The 27,937-nt window shown below is 47.2% G+C and overlaps 1 protein-coding gene across 1 annotated transcript in view; it reads right to left on the reverse strand.

Annotated features, from left to right (window-relative positions):
• LOC144095163 (calcium-activated chloride channel regulator 4-like) overlaps positions 1–27,937 on the reverse strand; it is a 601,494-nt gene that overhangs the window by 232,395 nt on the left and 341,162 nt on the right. The window contains exons 9-10 of the mRNA XM_077628955.1: positions 16,928–17,158; positions 16,273–16,430 (exon numbers count right to left, since the gene is read on the reverse strand). Coding sequence (XP_077485081.1) covers positions 16,273–16,430; positions 16,928–17,158 — 389 coding nt within the window. The remainder of the gene's footprint in view (positions 1–16,272; positions 16,431–16,927; positions 17,159–27,937) is intronic.

Raw genomic sequence — 27,937 nt, forward strand, 5'->3', positions numbered from 1 at the left:
CATGTAGCGAGAGTTTGCAACAAAGATCAACGTTGCAAGCGGTGTGGTGGTGGCCATGATTACAAAGAGTGCAAGGCAGATTTTGCTTGCGCGAATTGTGCAGGTGACCATCCAGCGAGTTTCAGTGGCCACACGTTCCGTGTAAGCGCCTTACACCGTCGCAAGTCCTTCATTAGTGGCCCCAAACCACAACCTACTGAGAAGCCGATACATGGAAGTGAAGAGTTCCCTGCGCTCGAGTCGGAAGCTCGGGACGTGGTAGCAAGCGACGTCGTTGCACGACCTGATCCGAGAAAGTCGGCAACGGCCTCCGAGGGTGAGCTGGCTGTTCGATCTGCTTCTGCAAAAAGTGTCCATGTTCCTCAGCGACCAGATCACAGCAAGACTCGCCAACATGGATGACATCCCCTTGCCTTAAAAGAGATGCAGACACCAGCTACCGTGGCCAAGAGTGGGTCCCAGTCCCCGTCTTTTGTCGAAGTGGTGCGCCAGTGCGTGCAGCAAAATAAGGAGCTCAAAAGCCGGAATCTCTCCGACCTTCTACGCGTTTTGTTTGATGTCCTGCGTTCATATAGCCAAGCGATGCAGCCTGGCACTTTGAAGAACTTTATACAGCTGGTGCTTTCCTTTGAGACCTTGGTCACCGCCTTCGCAGAGAACTTAACTCCTATATGGCTAGTTTTCTTCAACCTGTAGCAACTAAAAACCCTAAAAAGTGCCGTTTATCATGCAATGGAACTGCGCTGGGATTATAAGTCGTTTAGCAGAACTAAAATTGTTCTTGAAAGAGACCTGTGTTCCAGTACTGGCCCTCTCGGAGGCTGGCTTGCCAAGCGGGAGGTCTTTGCCGGGATACGTCGCCCACAACAATTGCAGCATAAAGTCTTTTCCCGCAGGAAGTGCCGCCCTTTACATACGAAGGGAGATTCCTCATGTGGCTTTGAACGTCACCGATCTTTGCACCGACAGTATTGAGGTAGTGGCTGTGAGGATTCGGCTCGCCTTCCTAACTCTGTCCATTGCATCAGTATACGTGTCCCCGCGGAAGAAGATCGATTTGGCTTTGTTCCTCCAGCAACTTTGTGACCGCTGCCCAGCACCCAGAATCATCTGCGGTGACTTCAACGCCCACCACCCTGCCTGGGGTGACAGGAACACAGATCCTCGCGGACGCCAGCTTGTAGAAGTCATCGACAGTTTGGACCTGTGCGTGGCCAATGACGAAAGTGCCACTATCTTTCCATCTCCAACCTCAGCCACTTCTATAGACCTAACCTTACATTCACCTGACGTCCGTGTGCAGTGGTCAACTAGAGCTGACCGAATGGGAAGTGATCACTACCCGATATTTGTGTTTACTGCCGACTTTCATCTGCGTGGTCCTAAAATTTGCCATGTTGTTAATTGGGACAAATACAGGGAGCACTTAGTCTGTGTTTCCGGTGATGTGACATACAAAATGATTTATGCTAAGATGGCTGCTACCACGGCGCTCAAGCTACCTGATCATTTTCCGACTCCGGATTTAAAACTCAGGAACCTCTGCGCAGCGCGCAGAAGGGCGGAGCGACAACTGTTGCGGAAGAAGGACGACAGAGCCTTGAAGACAACTTTCAACAGGCTCAACTCTGCCATTAGACGTCATGCGAACAGTTAGCTCTGTAGGTCCCAGTGGGCATCCTTTTGCACTAGTTTGACTGTTTTCTCACCGATAACGAGAATTTGGCGTGTCGTTGGCAGTCTTGCTAGTGGCTCTCGTCCGAGTAAACCTTTCGAGGCGCTTGCATTGCGCACGCAGAAACATCTCGTGTGCTTGGCAGAGGAATTTGCGGATGCATTTGTAAATTCCAGACCAGGCATTCATCCTTGCGCTCTGCCTGCTACGTCTCCGTCTGTTATGGACGCCCCGTTCACACTTCGAGAACTACAGACAGCGCTCCGCAGCCTGCGGCTTCGCTGTGCACCAGGTCCTGACGGCATTACCAATCAAATGTTACAGAACCTGCCTCTGGAACACCGGAAGATACTCCTAACCTATCTCAATCGAGTGTGGGAGTCTGGTGACGTTCCCCCTTAGTGGAAGGTTGCTTGTTTAGTCCCACTGCTGAAGGCCAGCAAAGAGATGACAGGCGCGGCCTCGTATCGTCCTGTATCGCTGACGTCGTGTGTCGCTAAGCTCATGGAGAAGATGGCAAGTAAGCGTTTGTCTTGGTGGCTTGAGGATAGAAGGGCACTACCAACATGCATGACTGGATTCCGCACAGGTTTAAGCGCGCAAGATAGCGTCCTGGACTTGATAAGCCACATTGAACATCAGAGTGCTTTTGGACTTCCAACACTAGCTATTTTCCTAGACGTATCAAAGGCTTATGATAGCGTCCTCCAGAGCTCAATACTGAATAGTCTGCAGGTCATAGGCGTACAGGGCTATCTTCTGCGATTCATTCACTCATTTCTCAGTGATCGTAAATTTCGAGTGCGGTAAGGCAGTACAATGAGCTCCGAAAGGGCGGTATCGCGAGGGGTACCTCAGGGTAGTGTCCTGTCCCCAACGCTCTTTAAAGTTGTCATGGCTGGTCTTCCCGCAAAAGTGCAAAGACATTGTAGGCATGTCCATATGTCGATATATGCAGACGACATTTGTCTTTGGCTAACCGGATATCAACACAAACGCGTAGCTCTATTAGCGCGACAGGCCGTGCTTTCAGTTAAAAGTTACCTTCAAGGTGTTGGCTTGACTCTCTCGGTGGAAAAATCTGGCTTCGTCCTGTTTCCAGGCAGGGGACGACGGCATGCGCGGCCTTGATCAGTCTTGCCTTCGTCAGGTTAAGCACATACGTTTTTTTGGGCGTCACTATTGACTCACGTCTACAGTGGCGACGAGCTGTGGACTCGATTGTGGCTTCACTATCTTCGCGTCTCAATGTGCTTCGTAGAGTTGCTAGTGAGCAATAAGGAAACCATCCTGCTTCAATGATCAGGCTTCACGATGCCCTGGGGACAAGTCGTATAATGCCCTGTAATTTCCCCCTCGGTATCGCAGCTGGAACGCCTTGAGGTTTTGCACAGAATGGGACTAAGGAGGGCTCTCGGTGTTCCGCAGGCTGCTCCAAACAATGCAGTACTGTATGAGTCTCAATCGAAACCTCTTCGGCTAGCCGCTTCACAAAGACTTTTGCTGCAAATTGGCCGCCTCAGAGAGACTGTTGCCGGGAGAGCGCTTCTACAGCGCCTTCGAAAGAGATCTGAGTCCCGGGCGTACTTGGCTTTAAATACTCTTCGTTCTCTGGGTCTCGACCTTCGAGATCGACCTAAGACGTTGAAGCCACCTTGGTCCTTTCCGAGCCTCGATTGTTCCTTGACAATTCCTCACGTTCGCGCTAAGCGGAATTCTCCTTTAGCGACAATGCGTTCGCTCGTACTGGAACATCTTGAGACCGAATATGCCAGTCATCTTCAAATTTTTACAGACAGCTCTGTGGACAAGGTCAGAGGATCTAGTGCAGCTGCTTTTCATATTCCGTCTTTGAAGTATGATTGGTTTGTTCGTTTTACTAAAGTCGTGTCCTCCACAATGGCCAAAAGCGTTGCCATTGAGGCAGCTCTAAAGAAGCTACGGTGTTGTACGCCTCAACCTACTGTCATAATTACGGATTCAAAATCTGCCCTTCAAAGGTTAGAGTACGGGTTCCCCACTGATGCCTTGAGTCTTAGATCCCTACGTTTGGTGCAGAATCTACATAGCAAAGACTTCTCTATACGCTTTCAATGGGTGCCCTCGCACATAGATGTCTTAGGCAACGAGATAGCAGACAACCTCGCCCATACAGCTCACTCCGGGATTCCAGTACATAGAGTCCCTCATGAAGTCAAGCAAATGTTCAGAGATGTGGTGTTGTGCCACTTCAGTTCTTTGTGGAGCTCTCCTCATCAGCCATGTGTGACCAAGGGTCTCAAAAGGTACCAAGCCACTTTGCTGCACCGCGTTCGCACGGATTCTGCTCGTACGCCGGCGTGGATGTATAAGACTGGCCTAGCGTTGTCACCATTGTGTTCAAGGTGTGGTGTGTGTGGTGACATAGAACATTACGTCTTGTTCTGTGCTTTGTACAACGCGGAACGGGCTGTGTTATTCGGATCCCTCAAGAAGGTAGGAGTTCCTCACAGTTCTCTTCAGGACATTGTTTTCCCGCGCGGGAGCCAGTCGAGTAGATCTGATGCTTCTCGCCTTCTTCTACTTTACCTGCAGGACACGGATTTGGCATCCACATGGTGACCTCAGGAGTGTCTATTTGGGTTTTTTGCGGACAGTGTTTCTGTGATTTCTATTTAAGTGTCGCTACGGAGGACCAATTGCCGGCAACAACTGCAAGGCTAATCCCACCGGTAGTTTACAACCACTAAACTCAACTCCTCGCCTTTTCCTCGCCCCTTGCTCGCCCCTTCCCTGAGAGTCGGCTCTCCGCCCGATTTCCTACGCGACGATTGGTCTCCCTGCCGTTGCCCTTGGAAACGCGCGGGTCCGGCGTATTGCTTGTGTTTTAATTTTTCCCCCGCTCCATTTTTCTCCTACGCTGGGCGAGCGAATATTACAGCGCCGTGCTTTTATCGCAACGTGCAAGCGCTATGGCGTGCTGTTGCGCGGCGTACAACAGCAGCAAGCCGCCTGATGATGGTTATGCGGTATTAATGATACAATATATATTCTCGTTGGGGGATTTTCACGTTGTTGGGGTCGGTGCTTTGTGGTGTCTCCCATCGTGTCCGTGTTCGTCTTTGCGCTGTGAATGTAAGCATGGAATACCATCTCGCCCGGCAACTCATTTTAAGGATTAACCACGACGTCATAAAAAATGGTTGACACCGTTGGTTGGAAGGCATCATTCGAGGGTTGTTTGCTGCTGCGTTTTTAGGTTATTTTGCATGCGAGGCCAGAACGGAACGAATCTCCAAAGCATCCGCGCATTGCATCTTCTCTGGAAATAGCGACTGGGCTCAAAACGTGCTAGTTCTTGCACCTGTAGCGTCGTCTTTATAACAACAAATAGGCAATTTTTAACAGACAGTCTTTTAGCCTAAAATACCATTGTCCATTAACTTTCGCTTGCATGAAACTGCTGCATAGATGTACAAAGTGATGTTGATTTGGGCTATGACATACACCACTGTTGTATTTCCTTGAGCATGTTTTTCTCAACTGTCATCAATACTGCATAGCACATATATCTACACTAGCGTGGATGCTGAATATTATGTGATACTGCCGTCTGTTACGTGTATCTTGTCAATCAAGGTTCTTTTGCGTGCGCGAAAATAAATCACCCTGCTGACCATGCTCTCATTTTCTTTAATGATACATTTTAGGTGATGCCTAATCAAAATACCAGCTTTAGATCCCCTACTACATACTGGAACGAAATTTCAGCGTCAAGTATAATATCACATTATCGAGAGGCGTTCATCTTGCCTGGAGATAACAATGCGTTCTCTCAAAGGTATACCGAGTATATTCTTACGCTTCCTTGGCACCAGTGCCTAATAATGTTCGATGAATGGTTGTCCGCGCTGCTTGATCGCATTGAAAGTGCGCAATTAAAGGCAAAAGCAAAGAAAAACATTTCGAAGCAGTTCGTGTTAAGCCTAGTTAGAATGTTAGCTCTGTTTTTGTGAGGTTTTTCTTTAAGTTTGGCCAGCTAGCATAACGCGTTTACGCTTGCCCTTAGTTCTTCATCGAAAGTGCAGATTGAGGATTTAACTGCAGTTTAATATTCAGCACTAATTAATTCGGGCCGATAACTAGCACACCTCATTTGCACTGAACCTAAGCTTTCGAAAGGTATATGACTCGATACTACAATGCAAAGGGTGGTTTTGATTGCATATAGCTCAATAACGCTAATTAATAGGTATAGTAAACTAATTTAGAGGCTTTGCATTCATTCTAAGCTTTTTAACGGTATATGACTTTAGCAAGGTGGAAAGTTGGGCTGGTTGGTGCACGATTTTACGGCAGGAACAGCGCAGCACGAGACTAAGCGTCGTGTCTCTCCTGTCCCTTCTTTGTCTCGTGCTGCGCGGTTCCTGTCGCAAGGTATACGACTTCATCATCTAGCTCATTGTTTGGTTTTGTAGCAAATTAACTAATTAACGCAGATTAATGCGGATCGCTGACTAGCACGGTGCCATTACAGTTGGCCTAAGTTTTCCAACTGTATATGACTCGATGCTGCAGCGCAAATTTGGGTTTTAATTGCAATTTACTAAATATCAATTAAATTGGCTTCCGGTAATTAGTCATAAGTATCTAATTAACCAGTGATCCAAAGTCACGGTTCACCACGTGTCATATACTATGCCTAGACTCTTAGCTTGACAGTAGCGAAACAGACTAAGTCCCGCTTTGACCTTCTCTGATCTTGAAGTTCAGAGCACCAGCCTGGGTCGTTTTCCGAAGTTTTACTGCGGCGACAGAGTTCACGCTCTAAAAAAACAAACACAGACAAAGTCAAAGGCAGTACTAAATCAGTAGCACAAACTAAAACACCTTATCATGTGACTTAAATGTCTGCGGTACTGAGCTCGCCTGAAGGCTTTGTTTACGTCAGTATTGCCCACACATCTCTAAGAAGAAACCATTCTCTTCATGAGCGTTACTTTCGGCATTCTCAATGTTTTTCTTGCAATTTTTCAAAGATTTTGTGCACTACTGGAGCGCAGAGCTGGCCCAAAACACGCGTTTCGCTCACTGCTTCGGTCGGCCGGCGGGCGCCAATTAATGAGAAAAAGCGTGTCGTGCGCAGAGCTCACAGCCGCCGCGCGAGGAGAATCGAGGAGGAAAGCACGGCGCGGAGGAGAGTGTCGCTACTTTCAAATTATCAAGGGGCTTTAGTCTACATATACAGCTGCGACGCATCTCTCCCTCTCCGCTCCCCCCCACTCCCCCCCCCCCCCCCCCCTCCACACTCGACACGGTGCATGCGCAAAGCTGTTGTAGCTCGGTTTCGCCGGCGCGCCGCGCCGCCGGCAGTAGCAGCTGCTCCGTACCACGTGTCCAACCGGCTCAAGGCCACGGCGCCGCCACGGAGCTCAAGGGATGCCACGCTGAAGGCTCGAAGAGCTGCCGTAGTGTAGCTACACTACAAAACTGTTATTATGCGCTAAAGTTCGAGGCCGCCAAGGCAGTGGAGCCCTCCTCCCGGATGACACGGGCAATCAGGTGACGATGGTAGGCCTGAGTCGTGCTAAACAGGGCGATTTCGCACCGGGACGGGAAGTGGTCAAGCCGGGGCTATTGGGGAATTCCCACGTGGAATGGTAGAGATCGAGATGGGCGTCACAAGAGGGCAATTTGAGCGGTTGCGTGCGAAATAAAATGTGTGCCTAAAGGCAAGGTGGAGGCAAGTGTCTGCAGCGGATGCGAAAGCACAGACAGAAAACATCGTCGACGGACACTCAAGCCAAAAATGTGAAGAGAAGAAAGCAGAAGACTAGTAGAGAATGGTGGTTGGCTTTGTAACCCTGCCAAAAAAAAATGTAAACGCTGACATAGAGGAAATGGGGGGTGGGGTGACTGCTGGGCGAGCTTCATCTATAGTGGGTGCACAGTGGTCACACATTCTTCGTAGGTGACATGTCCATCGAACGACGACGTCGTCAAAATGCACATCCGCGGTTTGACTTCGCAATGCCAATACATGCAACCTGCGGTTGAATTCTGGACGGAACGGTTGTGATTGGTACCCTGTAGTTCTGAATTGGGAGAAATAAATCGACAAGTGCTTTCATGTTATCTTTCTGGTTTGAATTTCGCACGTAGATTAAGTTTCCTTTCCATGCTCCCATTTCAATAATTCTTTCTTAAGTGTTATCATGGTATTTCTTTTAAGGAGCTCATTGAAGCAGGTAATACAATTTCTTGTCACCACTATTGGAATGCGCTTTTTTGTAGTAACGCCTTCCGCATAACTTCCTCATCACAGGGGTAAGTAGACTGGAACACACAAAGAGGATTGATTGTCAAGCCTTCCTCGCCAGCGTTTTGGCGTGTCATGTGTTGCAAAATTGCTTACATGTTTTCTGCACACGTGCTCGTCAATAAAGGGCGTTTTCTCGACTGATGAGACAACCAGTGCAGGCCAATAATTAGGTGCAGTTCAAGAACCTCGTATGCCGGAGCACTTGCGCACGGCTCAAACGTGATCAGACGGAATGGTTCCAGAACATCCTCTAATCGGGCAGCAAGCAAAGTGCCGGCCATGAACTGCGCAGCAGACGTGTCCACAAAGTGACGATGCGCACCTGCTCTGTATAGATGGGAAGCTAGCACTGTTCTTAACTATATATGCCTTAAACTAAACGCAAGAGCCTGCATTGAAGAGACATTTTATGTAGACGTAAATGGCAGCCTGGTTCGACAAGACGCCAGCCAGTTCTAAATGCTAAAGCAGGAAATCATCTATCTCCACAGCACAATGTAAGAGCAAGGTGACCGGCATAAGCAAAATTAAAGGGAAAATCGAATATACTCTCAAGAACGGAGGTAGGCTAAAAGCGGTGAAGAGGGAACTAGGAATAGGCAAAAATCGAATGTATGCTCTGAGTGACAAAGAAGGCAATGCCATTAGCAATACGGATAAGATAGTCAAAGTAGCTGAAGAGTTCTATACTAATGTATACTGTAGCCAATGTAATGAGGACGTTAATGAGGAAGGCAGAATCGCATATTCAATTCAATTCAATTCAATTCATTTATTCACTAGACATATTCTGGACGGTATCCTGGATAAAAGCTGCGAACGCAGCTTGATGAGGTCCAGGAAACCAAGTACAAGGCATAGCGCAGAACAGGCAATAGCTATTTACAAACCATCAGTGACTACAATACATAACCAAACACGATGAACTAAAAGACAAAAAAGAGGTAATAATAAATTACGAACATCCAAAAACCAATAATTATACATTTACAGAAAAAGCAAAGTAATGGCGCAGAACAAGTAAACATTCATAAGTAATTACAAGAAATTATGCTCAACAAGTAAACAGGCTACTAGCAACATGGCACTGCATTAAGACAACGAAGAAAACAGGCTTTACAAAGGACGCCGAGGTAAAAAGCAAAGCAAATACTTATATTAACGGTATATAAATGTTCATAGTTTTACGAAGTAGCTTCGTAGCTCCTTTCTTTTATACCCAGTAGTGTCCTGAAATGAATTTAAGGTACAGAGAAGTTATCACCTAAAGACAGTAATTTATAGTTACTGCGAACAAATGGTACGGTCCGTACATCCTGATTTCGTGTGTGCACCAAAGTCTGGCGTAATTCTAAAGGTTCCAATGTTGAAAAATAATTGTTAACATAGGGGGGTGAGAGATACATCTGTTGCAAAAGACGAAATTCGTACAGGTTATCTGCAAGGATGATGGAATGTTTTTGGAAGGCGGTTACTACTGAACTCGATCTTACAAGATTTGAAACATAACGAACAATCCTTTTTTGTAATATGAACAATTTATTTCTGTTGGTTTTTGTAGTTGTAGCCCGTACTAGACTGCAATAATGTAAATGTGACTGGAACAAAGCATAATAAATTTGGAGTTTACACTTCAGAGGCAAAGTGCCACGGCATCATGACAGGGCACCTGCCACTGAAGAAAGTTTTTCACAAAGGTGGTTAATGTGGTCAGCCCTCGACAAGGGCGATGAAAAATACACACCTAATGTTTTATGCACTCTAACAATATCAATAACTTGTTCTTCAAATTATAGCACATAGCCTTGTTGCAGAAATTTATTCCTTGCCAGAAATATTATTGATTTGCTTTTAGTTACATTTAATTGAAGTCTGTTTCTTTACTAGTGGGACATGCCACTAGCAAATGGAGAATGGGAACTAATAGTTGGAGAATGGTGGAGGACTGTTCTCGAGAAAATAGCCGCCCTGTATACGCCATGCCTTTTAACCTCGAGTGTACCAGACGTTTGGAAGTACGCGGACATCATCTTAATGCATAAGAAAGGAGACGTCAAAGACGAAAAATTACAGACGGATCAACTTACTGTCCGTTGCCTATAAGCTATTTACAAAGATAATTGCGGAATAGTCAGGACACCTCAGGCTTCAATCAACCAAATGATCAGGCAGGCTTTCACATGATAGTGGACAATACACGATACTCGCACTGTCAATGAGGTGATAGAGAAATGCGCAGCTTGTAACCAATATACATATATATATATATTGTTTATAAGCTGCGCATTGCAGAAGAACCGACAATCTGCGCATTATATTATTAAAAGTGTTATTCTCCAATTGATCAGCACTACGAATTAAAAAAAAAAAAGATACACTCCCATCTGCGGCATATATATATGAAGTTAAGCGTCACCGAAACCGAGCCGCAGATGGGAGTGTATCTTTTTTTTTTAATTCGTAGTGCTGATCAATTGGAGAATAACACTTTTATATATATATATATATATATATATATATATATATATATATATATATATATATATATATATATATATATATATATATATATATATAGAGAGAGAGAGAGAGAGAGAGAGAGAGAGAGAGAGAGAGCCTTGAATGATCATGAGAAAGTATTTGACTGAGTGCTAACCTCAGTAATATGCAGTCAATGCTGAATCAGGGCGTAAAGAGAGCCGTGTGTAATATACTGGAAGATGTCTATAGCGACTGCACAATTACCACAGTCCTCCATAAACTAAGCACTATAATTCCAGTAAGGCACGGCATCAAGCAGGGAGATAAAGTCTCGCGAATGCTATTTAGCGCCTGTTTACAGATGATATTCGGAGGTCTGGATTGGGAACAGTTCGGGATAAGATTAATGGAGCATACCTTAGCAATCTGAGGTTCCCTGGTGATACTGCTGTGCTGAGACACTCAGGAGATGAATTGCAAATCATGATCAATGACTTAGAAATGCACAGCAGAACGGTGGGTCTAAAAATAATTATCCATAAATGAAAACCACACTTATGTTCAGCAGGCTGGGAAGGGAACAGCAGTTTAAACTTGTAGGTGAGGTGCTGAAAGTGGAAAGAGAATACGTCCGCTTAGTGACCGCAGATACGGGTGACTAGGAAAACAAGAATTGGGTGTAGCGCATTTGGTGGATCTTCTGATATCGCGAATCACAGTTTACCAGTATCCCTCAGGAAGAAGGTATATCAGCTGTATACGATGGACACTCACCTATGAGGAAGAAGCATGCAGGCTAATGAAAAGGATTCAACTTTAAGAGAACGCAGCGAGCTACGGGAAGGAAAATGACAGGGCTAACGTTGAAGACATGAAAAGGGCAGAGTGGGTCGGGGAACAAAGGCGGGTTAATGACATCATAGTTGAAATAAAGTTAAAGAAATGTGCTTGGGCAGGGCGTGTAGTTCGAAGGCAAGATAACTGCTGGTCAGAAAGGGCAGCGCACTAGATTCCAAGTGAAGACAGACGGATTGGGGGCCCCACAAAAATTGGTGCGCGGTTTAATTGGACAGATATAGGAAATATAGTTTCCCTGCAGTGGGCGTAGTCAGGCTGCTGGTATTGATAATGATGCTGATAATGAATTGAATGAGCACTTCTGACTGCATCCCTTTCCCGTTGTCCAAATTTGTCAGTGAATTTCTTTACCGCTATAGAGGGGTGCCCCTGGTTGAAGGTACCGTCGTACTTCTTGTTCTTGTCACCCGTCCTTAGCGCGCTGCTGGCCTGGATTCTAACCGACAACAACTATTGCTCTTGCTCCCTGCACTCAAATGTGAAGAAGGTGCCGAGTCGGCATCAAACGCCACTTATCTCCTCTAACTTTGGTTAAAGCCCCTCATTGAAGCAAAAGTAACGAAAAGCTTTGAACTTTCCGGATTCTCCCCTTTCCTGGCACGCCGCCTCATAACCGAGCCTGCCATTGGCCAAGGCCCCGTGGTCACGTGTTATCGCGCGCTTTCTGGCTCCGCAGCAGATGCCGGCGCCTTTCCCGGGTGTAGAAATCATGCTTAGTTCTGTTTTTGTGCGACAGAGTCTTGGCGAGAAGCGTTTCTCCATCTTTGACTGTGTGTACGCTCTGCGCCGATACCGAGCTTCTGTTGCGCTTATGGGCGCAACAACCGAGGAGGCACAGAGAAACGTTTCTCGACACTCCGCCCGGGTAAAGCCACGCGGCTCGCCGAAAGGTTTGACTGCATAGGATCGGTTGAGCAAACTTTGATGTTCAGTATGCTGGACCTCCGTCTTTGCGATGGGAGTGGCCGTTCTTTAGTTGTCAGTCGGGTTTTTAGAGCAGAGCTTTACTGGCCTACCAGCGCCGATTTCGCCATGGGCTGTACACAAATGTAGTTTCACGCTGCTGGGTCTGCTCGGCTCTGAGGCGCAGCTTTGATGTCGCGCGCATTACGTCCCGTATTGGTCTGGTTGTAGTCGGACATGTTCGCGAACTCGACTCGACATTTGGGCTTCATGTTGTTCGAGCTTCCCCGTTTACGCTGTTCGCGGTGCATGTCTATTTCCAATGTTGCGCGCATCGACGCACGTATTTGTATGGTGCAGTTGGACACCTTCGCTCGCTAACACGATACGAAGGGTGTGGTTCTCGGTGTTGGTGCAGGTCTAGCTTTCATGCTGTGCGCATCGCTGTACGTATTTGTTTTGCTGCAGTTTTAGTTCTTCGCTCACGAACTCGGTACAGTTATAGGTATTTTTGATTGCTCTAATCAATATAAACAATTAACCCTGCATCAAAATTCTACTGGTCGCCACCGTGTTACACTAAGCAACTAGGGCATCGTATTTAACTATTTACAAACATTAAGGGACTACCGTCAGTCAGATCCGTTTGATGATAGCCTGCATGGTGTCCGAGGTATAGGAACTCCGAAATAATCGGTAAACTTTTTAGCGCTAAAAAAATAGAATTGAGGTGATCAGGCACCAATGCTGTGAATAGAACAGCCTATTGCATGATCAAATACGCCTTCGAGAGAAGAATATATTATGGCAGCATTACAGCGCCATCCGTTCTTATAAACCCTTGGCCGCACGTCCTGTCGTATGTTGTTCCGCTTGCTCCTGGCGTAGTTAAATTCTTGATACGATTGGGCAAAAGAGGCTGGTGGCAAAATGGCTGTGGATAAGCTCTTGTTAAACCTGGAGTGGTGCGATAGTTACATCTGGCCGAATGGAACTCGCTCAATCGACTTGCAAAGTCAGCCTTTCACCGCTCCGTTTCGCTGGGCGTTCATTTTCTGTCTTCGTCCCTGGACGTGGATTCACTCTTTCCCCTCTCCACTCCCCCGCCACTCGGTTTTGCCGGCAGCTGCTCCGCACCACGTGACAAACCACGTGACCAGCCTCAGCGCCGCCACGGAGCTCAAGTGGGGCCACGCTGAAGGCTCGAACTGCTAGCGTAGTGTAGCTATCGCTACAAAGCAACACTCAGCTGAGGATATCACGCCACCTCCACCTCGTGCACTGCAACTAAAGCTATCGCAGTACAAAAAAAAAATTACATAAAGCCGTGCAACGCTGCTCGGGGCGGTTATTTGAGTAGCTTATTTTTAATCTCCAGTGCCCATGATCACATTTCGACCTAAGCAAAGGTAGAAAACGCACGCGCGGTCTACTGCGCGCCAAAGTGCGAGCATTGGGAGTGTCTGCTAGCCTCCCTCGTGCCTAGGCGCCGCTACCATCGGCGCCCGGAAGAAGCGGAGAGAAGGAGCGCTAAGAAATAAGGAGGAGAGAGGAGATGCCGTTACATTTAGTCCATTGAGGGGCTTTAACTTTGGGCGCAGTCTCACGGTCTCTTCTTGAACTTGTGCATTCCCCAGTTTCGAGCCTTCTGTCTGCCTTTCGAAGGGTTTTATTGTTCTACGTTTTCTATTTTCTTCGTAATGAAACCAGTTAATTTATCATAGGCCCGGCATTATATTTGTGAAAGTGGTACTTGTTTTTCTACTGGTTCTACGATATGCGCCGTAAGTTTTCTAGTCAAAAAGGTTTTTTTCATTTTATGACCTGGCCTAAATCTGCCTGTGGGGAAGTTTGTCAAATGAGTTTGCAAAATCTAGGAAAAGAGCGTCAGTCTGAATTTATATCCAGGTTACTATGCACATCACGAACCAAACTGGCCAGCTCTGTTTCGCATGACAAACTATTGAGAAGCCTGTGCTGTGACTGATGAAATAAGAGGTTACTGTTGAGAAAATTCATAACTTGTCCAAGATTTTGGGAAGTACGCTGATTAATGATATCGGACACTCCTTGCGGGATATCTATGCTACCTGTTTTACAGAAGGGAACAATTTGCCCTGCTGCCAATGATCCACTATGCGGCCTGTAGAAAGCAATTGTGAGAGCAATAAATATAACTACACTGTATAAATGGCGTTAATACTGCTCAAAATTTTGGACAATATAATTTTGTATTTTGGGCTCAGAGATTTCTGGTTAAATGGCTGGCAGTCGTAGTGTTTCCAGGAAAAAAAAACTTTCCTGGAAAAGTTTCCAGAAAAGTTATTTGGCGCTCTGCAAAGAACACGACCAAATACGGTTTGGGGAGAGGCGCGACAGATTAGCCATGTAATATCAAGGTGTGATGAAATATTAATAGCTCCACCTGAAAGCTGCTTGTTAGCGGCAGTGAGGACACCTCTGCCTATTACAGATGTGCGATCTTTGCGGAATAGATTGAAGTTCGGAAAAGCGGCAATAACTTGAGTTTCAGTGAGATCGTTAGTGAGCCATGTTTCGGCAAGCATCAGCAGGTTACAGACAAAAGAACACACAATATTTCACGCTTCGGAACAAAAGTGCCTATATCAGTGAAAATCGCTGAAGATGATCAGGAGACGAATTTCACTATTAACGGTCGGCAGCGATCCAGTGCGTGGCGCCCAAGGCGGTGAGCGTGGTCTATTGCTTTCGGGTCAATGGCGATGTTCAACTGATCGGAGCCATGACCAATTTTGATTTCAATTTTGATTGCTCATGAGTCGTCTAGGCATCGTTTCATATGGGTTACAGTTGGGGATGTCCCAGAGTATAAAAAATATTTGTGCGCGAACAGTTTTCTTGCGCTGTACACACGATCCTCAAGGCAAAAGATCTGACGAGTCGCTGGAGCGGTGTTAGTGCTTATTTTTCTATTTCTGCGCGCAGTCAAGGTAAAGGACCTCCAAGCTCCGTAATGTTTTCGCATAAGTAAAGTTAAGCTTATCCGCTGTTAGTAACTTCTCGAACTTGGGCGATTAATGCACACTGGCCGACGGCAGGTCATTTTTGAAGTTGTGTGTGCACAGCATCGCCTGAGGGAGGCTCGGATTCGTCTCGATCACGCGTGACAACTAAAGCAAGCAAGAAATGACATCAGTGCACTCAGCGGCAACGGTAAGATCAGCAAATAGTCACTTCCTATACTCCACAAGTCGTCTTTATCTATCTTCATTTTCTTGAAATTTTCTGAAATGTCACAAGCTACAGTGCTGTAGTCAGTGATTCGACGACCGTTTCGTCAGTTCCTTCATCTTCAGATTTGCCTTCTCCATTAACTGCGATGTGTCATGTTGCTCACATAATTTTACCAACAGTGTGTCCATAATTTTCAAAGTATTTTATGCCCTGCTTTACACAGTTACCGTAGTCGTCATAGTGGCCTTCACACAAAATATGCGCCCACTAATAAACTAGTCTTATCCACGTGCTCATTACCGCTACTACGCCTTGGATTCATAAATGTTCCTCACATGCTTCTTTCATACGTTGCCACTTGGCGCTTTGTCAAGTATGCTTGTTCTTCCTCGTTTCCTGCGTCGTGTAGCCCCCGTCTCACACGCAATTTTCTCTTACTGCGCGACAGCTTATACAGCTCGTTCGGTCGAAATGCCATCGGCCTATAATCGGGGGCTGCATAAAAAACCGTATCATGGTAATTTTTGCTTCTAGCGATTGATGATTGAGTGGTGTATGATAGGCGATGACGAGTTAATGAAATCATTGTAACTGATCAAGTAAAGAAATGAACAAAATGGGAAATATGGTTCAAAGGTGTCAAAATGCACAGAATGAAAAGCCAATGCTTGATGAGGGTAATTAAGAAATTTGAAGCATTAAATTCAAGAATTAATAGAAGTGGAGGATAATTAAAGATTTGAAACGTGCAATTGATCAATTAATTAACTGCAGCAATTGAAAGAATGAAAAATGACTTCAATGGTGTTAAGCTGCTCAGAATGTTAAGCCTGTGTACCTGGCGGCCAGTAGGTCGAGTGCGAGGTCCGCTCGTGCGCCCAGAGCCACTGTGCTCAGTAGAACGCCCGAAGAGAAATCCGGCCCGTGGGTGCCGTTCTCGCCGCTCAGAGTGGTGGCTTGCGTCACCAGCACCGCAGTGCCGCCGGCGCTGAGAAGCTGCATCGGTAGGGGACCTCACTTCTCGGAACTAGTATGGGTTAAGCGGGCATTCTACTCTGAAAACAAAGAGTACGCTGAGAAAAATAGAGCTATGTCTTTGATGTGCGAGTCCTAATATAGCGAGGTACTTTCGTGAAAACGGAGCTTTTTCATATGATATATAATGCATAGAAAGGAAATGCATGTGTTGCCGGCATTGGCCGCTTTCGCAACGAAACTACGGTGCGTCTGGACTTTTCGTCGTGGAAACCCGAGGTTAGGATATGCCGTCGTTAACTTCCCAACTGTGATCACGGAGTCATGACATCGAAAGTTTTAACTGAGCGACAGGAAAGAAAAAGTTGCAATTTTAAATATCACTTTCTTGGTGGTAAATGCGTGTCTTCTTTTCTTTTCAGCTTAGCTAGAAAGACGCATACTGGGAGCAACAAAGGGACGGTATTTTCCTCAGTCTAGCTATAAGTAAATAGTCGTCGACTCCACTGGGTACGTGCCTGGGCTGCGGCGTCGAGGCCTCTGGCCGGGTGGACGCCAGCTCCTCCGCAGCCCAGCGGCAACCGCAGCCGCAGCTCGCGCCTGGACCGTCCCTCGAGCCGTGTCAGGTTGGCCAGGACATGCACTTGGTCCCCGGCGAGGGCCGCCAGCGCCAGCCACGCCCCGTCCGGAAGGCGCGATTGCACGAACCGAGACACGGCCAGGTGCACCTGCCGCACCCAGCCGCAGCGCTGTGGAGAACATACATTCTTCATTAGAGCGGACAGGCAGAGAGACATTCTCTGTGTCGTCAATGTTGCGCCTTATTCCTATTAAGTATGCTGCACAGATTAGCCCTTACTGCATGGCTCAGAAGCTACCCTCTTCTCCTTTTCCGTGCAAGCTTCTGGTGTTGCCGCCGTGCCTTCACCAAACTTATCGGCTATATGCGAGAGCAGAGGAACCAGCAGCTAGGCACTGCACAAGTGCGGTGGGGTACCAACACGACGGAGCGTCACCCACCACATTCGTCTCAGGTGCTGCCTTTTTTTAGCGCGCTAGCATGGACATTGGCAATTACACGCATTTAGCCGTTGTGTGTTCGTTTGTCTGAAGCCTTCATTGTGGCCGGCTGCCCACCAGCTCAAATGGTGGTGGGCAACCGTTCAGGTGTGTGTGTGTGTGTGTGTGTGTGTGTGTGTGTGTGTGTGTGTGTGTGTGTGTGTGTGTGTGTGTGTGTGTGTGTGTGTGTGTGTGTGTGCGTGTGCGTGTGCGTGTGCGTGTGCGTGTGTGTGTGTGTGTGTGTGTGTGTGTGTGTGTGTGTGTGTGTGTGTGTGTGTGTGTGTAAACCTGGAAACCTGCCTACCGAACTCCGAGCAAACCGCCCACCTTGGCCGGTGGCAGTTAACCTAATGACTGTTCGGGAGAGGCTGCTTGAGAAGTGCTACCTGGGTTGCTCCACCTATTCCAGAAGCACCTACCATTGCAAGGCAGTGGCGCTTCCGTTATGCCCTCCGACATTGCGGACTCCCAGCGATCTATGAGCGTAAAGTAGAGAAAGACCGCATATCAACCTTTCTTCAGCATTCGTCTCCATAAAATAAAAGCCGGGACGAGAACAAAAGCTCCTACGAACAGCATGACGAGTTTTTGCCCTCTTTCTTTTTTGCAAGTGCGGTTTCTTTATACACATACTAAACACAGAGTGTTGGATATTTTAATATGTGCAATGCACCTAACACAGAAGAGCAAGAAAAAACACGTGCATGCATTAATATCCCACACATAGGCTCATGTGTTTAAAATCGTACTCAGCAGGAGAAAAGAAAACGGAATTGAAAACTCTAGTCTAACATTGACTTTTTCATTGCTTACTCACAGGCACACACAATACCGCTAAAGGTAAATATTTTATACAGCACCGCTGTGCTGCGAAAAAAAAAAAACGTTCACACTACAGGTTACACGTTTCATATATGGAGACCGACGTGTTTCATTAAACATTCTTTTCATTCATTTTAGACATAGTTCCAAGATATATATGTCGTTTTTCAAGCGTATTCAGCAGGAATGGTACACGGTTTTGCAACTTGTTAAAACCGTTATCGGTTCGGGAAAATGACAAATCCAAAATTTCTCTTCCTTATGCTGTAAGGTAGTGGCAAGCAATGATTTCGTGACGTTGCTTAGTCGGAGGAGATATATATTTTTTTATTTTAAGCTTGTTTTGAACCTCGCAGAGACATTAGATAAGAATGAGTGCCTAACACAAAGCAGAATAAGTGACTGAGACAAATCCCCCGAGAATCGCATGGGCCATTTGTAAGTTGTCGGGCAGCTTTTTTCTGTATTAAAAGTAATCTGCGATATATTCCCGTTGTCGAGATTAAAGTGATATATATGCGGACGGAATAAGGCATTATATAAAAGAAGTTAGAGTTTCTCTGGATTTGCCTGTCGTAGCGTGCAAAATCCTACCTCCGGCCATCGCCAACTTTTGAGCCAAGAGGTCAACACGAGGGTCCCAGGTTAAATGTTGGTGTAAGGTGAGGTTTATTCGGAGAAGCTCCTTAACAGGAGCAGGGCCAAATCCGAGGTCAGGTAGTCCAGCCAGGAGCGTGCACCAGGCGATGGCCATGCGGCTCGCACGTATGCCCGTCTTAAGAGGAGCCATCCTGGCGACTTAAGGGGCGGACAAGATAGCGGGGTCGTAGTATGTCTTGAGGCGCTGGACATAGACAGTCTCACGGCCGCGGTGTCTGAGATCGGGTGACGACGTGAGGGGCTCAACAATATAGTTGACTGGAGATGTTTGCTTCAAGACGCAATAGGGCCCTTGATATTTAGCGAGTGAGCAGGGGCTGGGTAGCTGTCCTGAGCGAACGGGTGATCAGGCGCCAATGTTCGCCTTGCCTGGCGGCTTCGGAAACGGTGGTCCACTCAGATGTGTCGCGGTGGTAGGGGAGAACAGCATCAATGGGAACGGAGGGATGTCGACCATAAAGGAGGATAAAAGGAGAAAATTCTGTTGTAGAATGCGTAGCAGTGTTGCACGCGAACGAACGTAATATACGGGAGAATAAGGTTTCAGTTCGTGTGTTTCGAACTGACATACATAGGCAGCATGACCCCAGGAGTGATGTTAAAGCGTTCAGTTAGGCCGCTGGTCTGAGGGCGGTAAGTGGTGCAGGTCCGATGGATGATGTTACACTCACGGAGCAGAGCTTTGATGACATCAGATAGGAAGACGCGGCCTCTGTCTCTGAGGAGTTCACGAAGGGCACCGTGTCGAAGGATGAACCGACGCAGAAAAAAGGGTGCCACATCCTGTGCCGTGGCAGCAGAGAGCGCGGCGCTTTCAACATACCTCGTGAGGTGATCGACGGCAACAATGATCCATCGTTTTCCAGATGCAGTATATGGGAGGGGCCCATATAAATCAATGCCAACGCGGTCGAAAGGGCGAGGTGGACAAGATAGCGGCTGCAACTCGCCAGCAGTACGGTTAGTGGGTGTCTTGCCGCGTCCGCAGTCGATGCACGAGCGTACGTATTTCAAAACGAAATTGTACATGCCAGGCCAGTAGTAGCGGATGCGGAGGCGCGTGCAAGTCTTGAAGTGGCCCGCGTGATAGCATTGTAAGTCAGCATGAAAACATGAGAAGATATAGGAACAGAGGTGGTGAGGAATGACGAGGAGCCATTTTCGACCATGAGAATGATAATTACGGCGATAAAGCACGTTAGCTCTGATCTCAAAATGTGAAGCTTGACGGCGCAGCGCGCGGGATGGTGTAACCATCGGTAGGTCGGAAAGAAAGCCGAGAACAGCACGAATCCACTGCAGTGGGAGACGGCGCAGGGGCTTCGATTTCGCAGAGTTCGGCGGAGACCGGGAAGCGAGACAAGGCGTCGGCGTTGCGGCCCGACCGGTAGACGACTCGGATGTTGTATTCTTGAAGACGCAGCGCCCATCGCGCCAGACGGCCTGAAGGATCTTCAATTCAATTCAATTCACCTTTATTTCAACATTTCGCAATGTTGACGGTCTTACAGGCAAAAAGCTGTGGGGACAGCTTGACGAGGCCTGAAAGCCGGCGGCAGGCAACAGTGACAGCAGTAAAAAAAAAGTTATACATGTACTGTTATTTCGAAAAAGACACATTTTATCATAAATTTACAAATATAAGAGCAGAAGTAAGAGTAAAATACATCAAGGAGTTATACAAGGACTAGCGTATACATGCACACGAGATTACAACAAAGACAATCATTGCACTCAAGTTAGACATAAAGCTAACATTACTGTGTTGATAGGATGCAAGCACAGGTCGCTCTAGAAATATTGAACGCAATACTTTGCGACTTATTACAGGGTTAATAAAACTGGGCACATTGAGCTTATTTAGTAACACTGGCCTTCTATAGCTTAATGACTGTAGAAGGTAATTTGTTCGGTGGTGTGGAATCACCCATTTTTCAGGCGCGCGTGTGTTAGAAATATTGCAGCGTAGCGTTGCACCTGAAAGTGTCAATAAGAATTGTCTATACTTTTCATTAGCAAAGTGAAACTGGTGGAGGAGACGGTAATTATAAAGGGAGTGAATACTGATTATATGATGCCGACGAAATAGCTCGGCTGAGGGATGTAAATATGATACATTGTTTAAGCAACGTAGGGCTTTTTTTTCTAGACGAAGTGTGTTGACGTTCTTTTTAGTAGTCGTCTCCCATACTAGTGTACAGTAGTTAAGGTGTGAACGGAAGAGGGCGTGGTATACTTGTAATCTAACGGAAATCGGAAATATGTCACGCGTCCGAAATAAGGCACCTACGGCAGATGAGAGTTTTTTGGCTAGCTGTTCAACATGACTGTTCCATGGCATCTGACTGGAGAGTATGACACCTAGTATTTTATGCTGTTTCACGACATCTATTTTATAAGGTCCTAGTTTTAGTTCATGACTAGAGGCCACACGTTTGTTTTTAGGTGCAAATATAATTGCTTTCGTCTTATTTTCATTCATTTCTAGGCTGTTTGTTTCGGACCATTTCAGTAGTCTTGACAAAGCACTAGTCGCCAATCGACTTCATTAGTGGAACTAAAGAGCAAGCTTGAATCATCGGCATATAATACGAACACAGCATTATCATCAGTATAGATAAGATCATTTACGTAAACATTAAATAAAAACGGCCCAGGAATACTGCCCTGTGGGACACCGGATGAAATCTGTTGGAAGGTGGAATAGTAACCATTAATGTCATCACATTGGGATCGGCCGGTTAGGTACGATTGCAAAAGAGTATTTGTTAACCCACGGGCACCGTAATGATCTAACTTATTAAGGAGCGTTATGTGACATATCGAATCAAATGCTTTACTGAAGTCTATATAGATACCCAGGGTAAATCTATTAGCTTCAATGTTTGTAATGATAATTTTTTTTTGCAAAAGAAGGGCAGACTCCGTTGACCTACCCTTACGGAAACCATGCTGGCATTCTGTTAAGATATTGTGCTTAGTAAAAAATTTGTCTAGTCGGGTGAGCATAATCTTCTCAAGGCCTTTTGAGAAGGTTGGAATTATTGATATAGGCCTTTAGTTGCTTAAGTCGTTCCTGTTTCCTCCCTTGTATATAACAGAGACTTTTGCACGTTTCATGTCGTCAGGAAAAGTGCCAGATGATAGCGAAAGATTGAATATATGCACCAAGTATGAACATACAAGATCAAGAACATGTTTTATAGGTTTTATCTGAATGCTGTCAATTTCGAATTCTTTCTGTGAATGCTTTCAGTGAAGAAAACCAACAAAGGGCGTGATGATCCGTAATGACGTCTAAAGGGCGGCCGCACACGTAAGGGCGAAACTTGCCTAAGGCCCACACAATGGCGAGGCACTCTTTTTCAATCACAGAGTAGTGAGACTCAGCCTTCGCAAGTGTTCGGCTGGCATAGGCAACGACATATTTGTCGAGTCCAGATTTGCGCTGGACGAGCACTGCACCGAGACCAATACCACTGGCATCCTGTGGAATTCAGTCGGGGCCGCCGGGTCGAAACGGCACAATATGGGTGGTGCCGTGAGGAGACGACGCAAGGGGTTGTAGGCGTCATCACATGCAGGTGACCAAGCCGAAAAATCGACATTGGTGTCGAGCAGCTGAGTCAAAGGGGCAGCATTTGCGGCAAAGTTGCGAATGAAACGCCAAAAATAATAGCAGAGCACTAGGAAGCCGTGAAGTTCCTTAGTAGTGGAAGGTTTGGGAAACTCAGTCACGGCACAAAGTTTCGCGGGATCAGGATCTACACTGTCTTTCGACACAACGTGACCTAAAATTGTCAGTTCCCAGGCAGCAAAGGCGCATTTTTTTTTAGGTTCAGCTGCAGGTCTGTGTTTATGAGGCATGTCTAGACGTGTTTAAGGCGACATAGACGCATTTGAAAGTGGAACGAAAAGATAACTATTTCGTCCAGGTAGCATAGGCACGTATTCGACTTGAGGCCACGCAAAACAGTATCCATCATTCGCTCTAAAGTAGGATAAGCGTTACAGAGGCCTAAAGGCATGACGGTAAACTCGTAGAGGCCGTCAGGGGTCTCAAACGAGGTTTCGGCACGATCTGCAGCTGCCATTGGGACCTGCCAATAAGCAGAGCGCAAATAGGGAAGAAAAGAACTCCGCGCCTTGTAGACAGTCCAGAGCGTCATCAATACGAGGCAGAGGGTAGACGTCTTTGCGTGTAATCTCATTAATGCGGCGGTTATCGACGCAAAATCAAACGTAGCCATCCTTGTTCTTCACGAGGACAACCGAGGAGGCCCAAGGGCTGGTGGAAGGCTGAATAACGCCTCTCTGAAGCATGGTGTCTACCTGTTCTTTGTGGGAAGCCTGCTAGATTCTCACCGTGGCGTCTGCGCGGCATCCCGCGTCGCTCTCTTTCCCTTTCTCCCGCCTCGGGCGGCGGAGAGACGGCTGGTGGCTAATCGCAGTCATTCGGCCGCTGCTCCGCCCCCGGCTTCCCAAGGACCTTTGCCATTGGTGACTTTTGGCGGGAATTCGGGACCCGTTTTGGGTGGTCGCGTGGCGCGCGACCGTCCGAGCGGGGCCCAGAGAGAGAGAGACCCCTCCGAGACAGCGTAAGGTGCGTACGTTACTGTTCGTCCGGGCCGGCCTCTGCCGTTCGGATCAGTTCATACTCGAGCTCGCCAGCGTGCGTCCTCGATCCGCCGCGGCTCGAGCCTGTCCAGGGGTCCAACGACCTCTGACAGGCGCACCTTGCGTTGACTGCCCACTCTCTCTCGTAAACGGCCCAACGGCCGACACGAGAGAGATCACAGCACTGCCGCGGGGACAATCTCCTGCAGCGGCGTGCTAGCGGCGCGCATTTCTCTTGTTGCCCCGAGGGCGCACCGGAGCCTTGCTCTGAGCGCACCCCGGGACGGGGTGACTGTTTGAGTGTGTGTATGTACCGCTGGAGGACGGCGTCAATAAACGTCTCCTTTGTGAACTTGGAGGCCTGTTTCTTGCGGCGAGCCGCTCACCTCTCTGCAGAGGTTGAACGCCGCCGCAGCGGTGCCCCAGGGTGCGTGTGGTGACGGCTGATCGGGGCCCTTGGCTCGCGCGAAGCTCGAACCCGCGGTGGGTAGTGGCCTGTGCCTACTGAGAAACCCACATCTTCGATAACTCGTCGTTCAGTAGCGGAAACCCGATATGGGTGCTCTCGCAGAGAGGCATGGGCACCGGTGTCAATGCGGTAGTCGACAGACGACGTGCGCCCCAAAACGCGTTGGTGGAAATTGAAGGAGGAGCGAAACTCCTCAAGAAGCGCAAGAAGCTGTTTCGCTGAGTTCGAGGAAGAGTGGCGTCGATAAAGCGAAGGAATAGACCCGTCGACAGTGGGGCGAGCGCAGGACTAGATGAGCTGAGGGCATGCATGGCGACCGGCGGTGATTCTGCAGCAGCCTCGGTTTGATTGAAAACAAAGAGCTGCACGGTTCCAATGCATTCCTCGCGGCGCAAAGCGAAGGGGCTTGAAAACGGGTTGAGGACCCAGAGTGCGGTGAGGCCAGCGGATAAAGTGAGCACAGCACAAGGCGGCGGCAGACAATGGCGGCGTAGACAAGTAGAAGACGGCGAGAAGATGACACTCGCATCGCGAACACAGCCACATTAGAGAAGCACAATCACGGGAGAGCACGCAGGAATATCGGTACTGTCGGCGACAAAAGCTTTCCTAGAAAGAGAGGCACTACAAACTTCAGTCTCTGGCAAGGGATTCGGCAACGTAGAAAGCGCTACTTGAGCCCGCGCACAGTCGATGACCGCGTCGTTGAGCGATAGGAAGTCCCAGCCCAAGGTGATAGAATGTGAACATGACGTCAGAACGAAGAACTCGACCAAATATAAAATGTCTTCTATGATTACTCGAGCAGTACACGCTGCTAACGGCTGGATGAGTTGCGCACTTGAAGTTCGTAGCGATAGGTCAGAAAAGGGCGTCTTCACTTTCCTCAAAGAGCGGTAAAGCGCTGCATCTATGACAGAAACCGTAGCACAGGTGTCGACAAGCGCTATCACAGATACGCGCTCTACAAAAACTTTAATTAAATTAGTGATAGACAAACAAGGGCTTTCAAATTTCGACGACTGCGCAGTTTTCGCCTCAGGAACTGCGGCACCTAGTTTTCCTCTTGAGTGGTCGAGGGGAGGCCGTCCCATCGGAGAGATGGCGTCCAGAGAAGGAGGTGTGTTCAGGAGACAGAGAACGGCTTAGGGGCGGCTCAGCAGAAGGTGAATTCTGACGCTGGGACCAGGAACAGGAAACTTCAGGAGGTGGTCGTGAGACGTTCATGCGTCGACGGCAAAGACGCGCCCAATGACCTGACAAGCCACAGAAGTAGCAGATCGGGCGGTTTTCAGGCGTGCGCCATGAGTTTCCCAGTCGAGCAGGCGGTCGAATATCATCAGGCGTGCCCAAGGAGGTTCGCAAATGAGCAGGCGGTGGAATAAAAGCAGCGGGCTCTCGAACTGTACCAGGAGGTGGAGCATAGGTAGATGGTCGCGTCCGCATATGTCATCGGGGCAGCGGGAGGTGTGGGCTGAGGGGCTTGCTGGAGAGCTTCAGCGACCTGTTCTTTAATGATGTGCCGCAGGTTCGGAGTTAAGTGATGACTCTTCGTGGCGTGAAATGAGCGAGAGCTGCTGAGCAACTTCTTCAAAGATGAAGCTCTTGATGTGCGGCAGGAGCGATGACTGGTCTCTTGCATCGTTCAGGCAAGCAAGCGAGTCGACGTTCGTGGTGCGTTCGCGTGTCAGAGCCCTCTGCTTGCGTAGTTCGTCGAAGCACTGACATAGGGTGACGACTTCCGCGATGGTGCGCAGGTCTCGCGCCAACAACATCCGAAAGGCGTCGTCATCAATGCCCTTGAGAATATGCCTTATCTTGTCGGCTTCGGAGATCTGTGCGTTCGCCCTCTGGCAGAGATCGACGATATCCTCAAAATAACTCGTGAAGTTCTCTCCTACCTGCTGCGACCGCGCACGCAAGCGCTGTTTGGCACGGAGTTTTAGGACAGCCGGACGGCTGAGTAAGTCTGAAAATTTTGCTTTGAAAACGGATCATGATGTAATTAATGTCCGCCTCGTGGTTCCGGTACCACAGATTCACCCCGCCCGTCAGGTAGAAAATCACATTGTTCAATTTGGTTTCTGCGTCCCACTTGTATGCGCTCACCCGCTCATACAATGTGAGCCAATCCTCAACATCATGGCCGTCGTGCTGCTGAAGATAGCGCGGTCTCGCTGGCAGAGAGAACCAGCACAGACGACCATGATTCGGAGAAGCTTCTTGACGAGAACAGGGCCAAGAGCAGTCCGACGTCCAGCCAGGAGCGTGCACCAGGCCATGGCCATAAGGCTCGCGCGTCGTCTTCGTTACAGTTGGCTAAAAGCGATTCCTAACGATTTGAACTCTTTTACATGCCCAGCCTTACAGGTATCAAAACAGATGTCCAAATGACAGTTTGTTTTTGTACCAGTGCGTATCGAGTAATTTTATTTTCTCTGCGTTTACCTTTCAGGAATTTGCTGTGCTCCATCGAAACAATCTATTAATGGTGGTGCTATATAAATTTCAAGTTCCTTAACCACTCTGGACTGAAAGAAGTCCTGGTATCAACTTTCTAAATAATAAAATATGCTTCATCACTAAAAGCTGCAGCATCAATGCGGCATCATTACTATAAAGATTGATTAAGATCAGCCTCAGCATACCACCCTGCGGAACTCCTGCCTCCACGGGCAGCAAAGCTCAATATTCGGCTTTAACGGCGAGCTACGTTTTCCTTCGTAGTAAATAAGATTTTATAAATTCATGACATATTCCTCGAAATCCACAATTTGCTAAGTTACATAATAAAATAAAGTGATTAATCTCGTCGAACGCCTTCGAAATACCGACGAAGATTTCCAAGGTTAACTTCTTTTCTTGAAATTCATTAAGTATTATGTACTCGTTTTTTTCCCTCGGGAGAACCAGCTGAGCTGACATTTGTTTTCGATAAGTGTACTGTTGAGGCATTTTAATAAAAAATGGGTCACAAAACGCTGTCACCCTACTACAAATAACTTTTTCCAAAGGTTTAGAAATAATGAGCCGTAATGCTATTGGTTGGCAATAGAATAACACATTGTTGTCTGCTGACTTAAACAGCACATTGACCTTTGAAAGCTTCATTTTGTCTGCGAAAGCCGCAATAGATAAACAAACATTAAACAGATGAGTCACAACTGTTATACGCAGGTGGAGTACGAACTTAATAAGTCCAATTTGAAGGCCATCGATATCGCCTGATTTATATTATTTTATCGACAAAAACACTGAGAATATCCTCTGGTGAAGTGGCTCAAAAAAGCACTATTTATTATTTGTGTGCCCAGGAAGCTCGTGGCAGATTCATCATGAACAATTTCAACAATATTAATGCAATATTCATTAGAATTTTTTGCCAAATTTTGCCCTCCGTGTGCTTCAATAATATTTAAAGTTCATTCTGGCGTCTTCCAGTTTTTAATAGTTTGTTCATTTCGCGCCAGATGGCATTACCCTGAGTGCCTGGATCGCTCAAAAGGTTTTCAGATTATTTGTTTTTAGTATCCAGCATAAACTTTGTCCCAAGGATCCTGTGTTTTTTATGAGGGCACTAAACCATTGTTCTTGTCCGAGCAACTTCCATTTATGCACAATGGATTCGAACAGTGGAACTAAAGTGAAAACTTTTGAAGTTAATTTTTTTTTACTTGTACTTTCCTTTGCACTGAATTAGGCGTGGCCGCATCCAATCCATAGCTTTGGAAGTGACCATACTTCATCCATATAAAACTGTTGCTTTGTAGGTAGGTTAAAATTTTATCATGCCTGCAGAATATGAAGGAAATAATTACCAGAGCTCTGGCAAATTTCTCTGAATACATGACTTTGCTATCGCTATGTGCAGTGATAGGGGCAGATATGTACCGGCATGCAA

This window comes from Amblyomma americanum, chromosome 6, assembly GCF_052857255.1.
Source record: "Amblyomma americanum isolate KBUSLIRL-KWMA chromosome 6, ASM5285725v1, whole genome shotgun sequence".
NCBI lineage: Eukaryota > Metazoa > Arthropoda > Arachnida > Ixodida > Ixodidae > Amblyomma > Amblyomma americanum.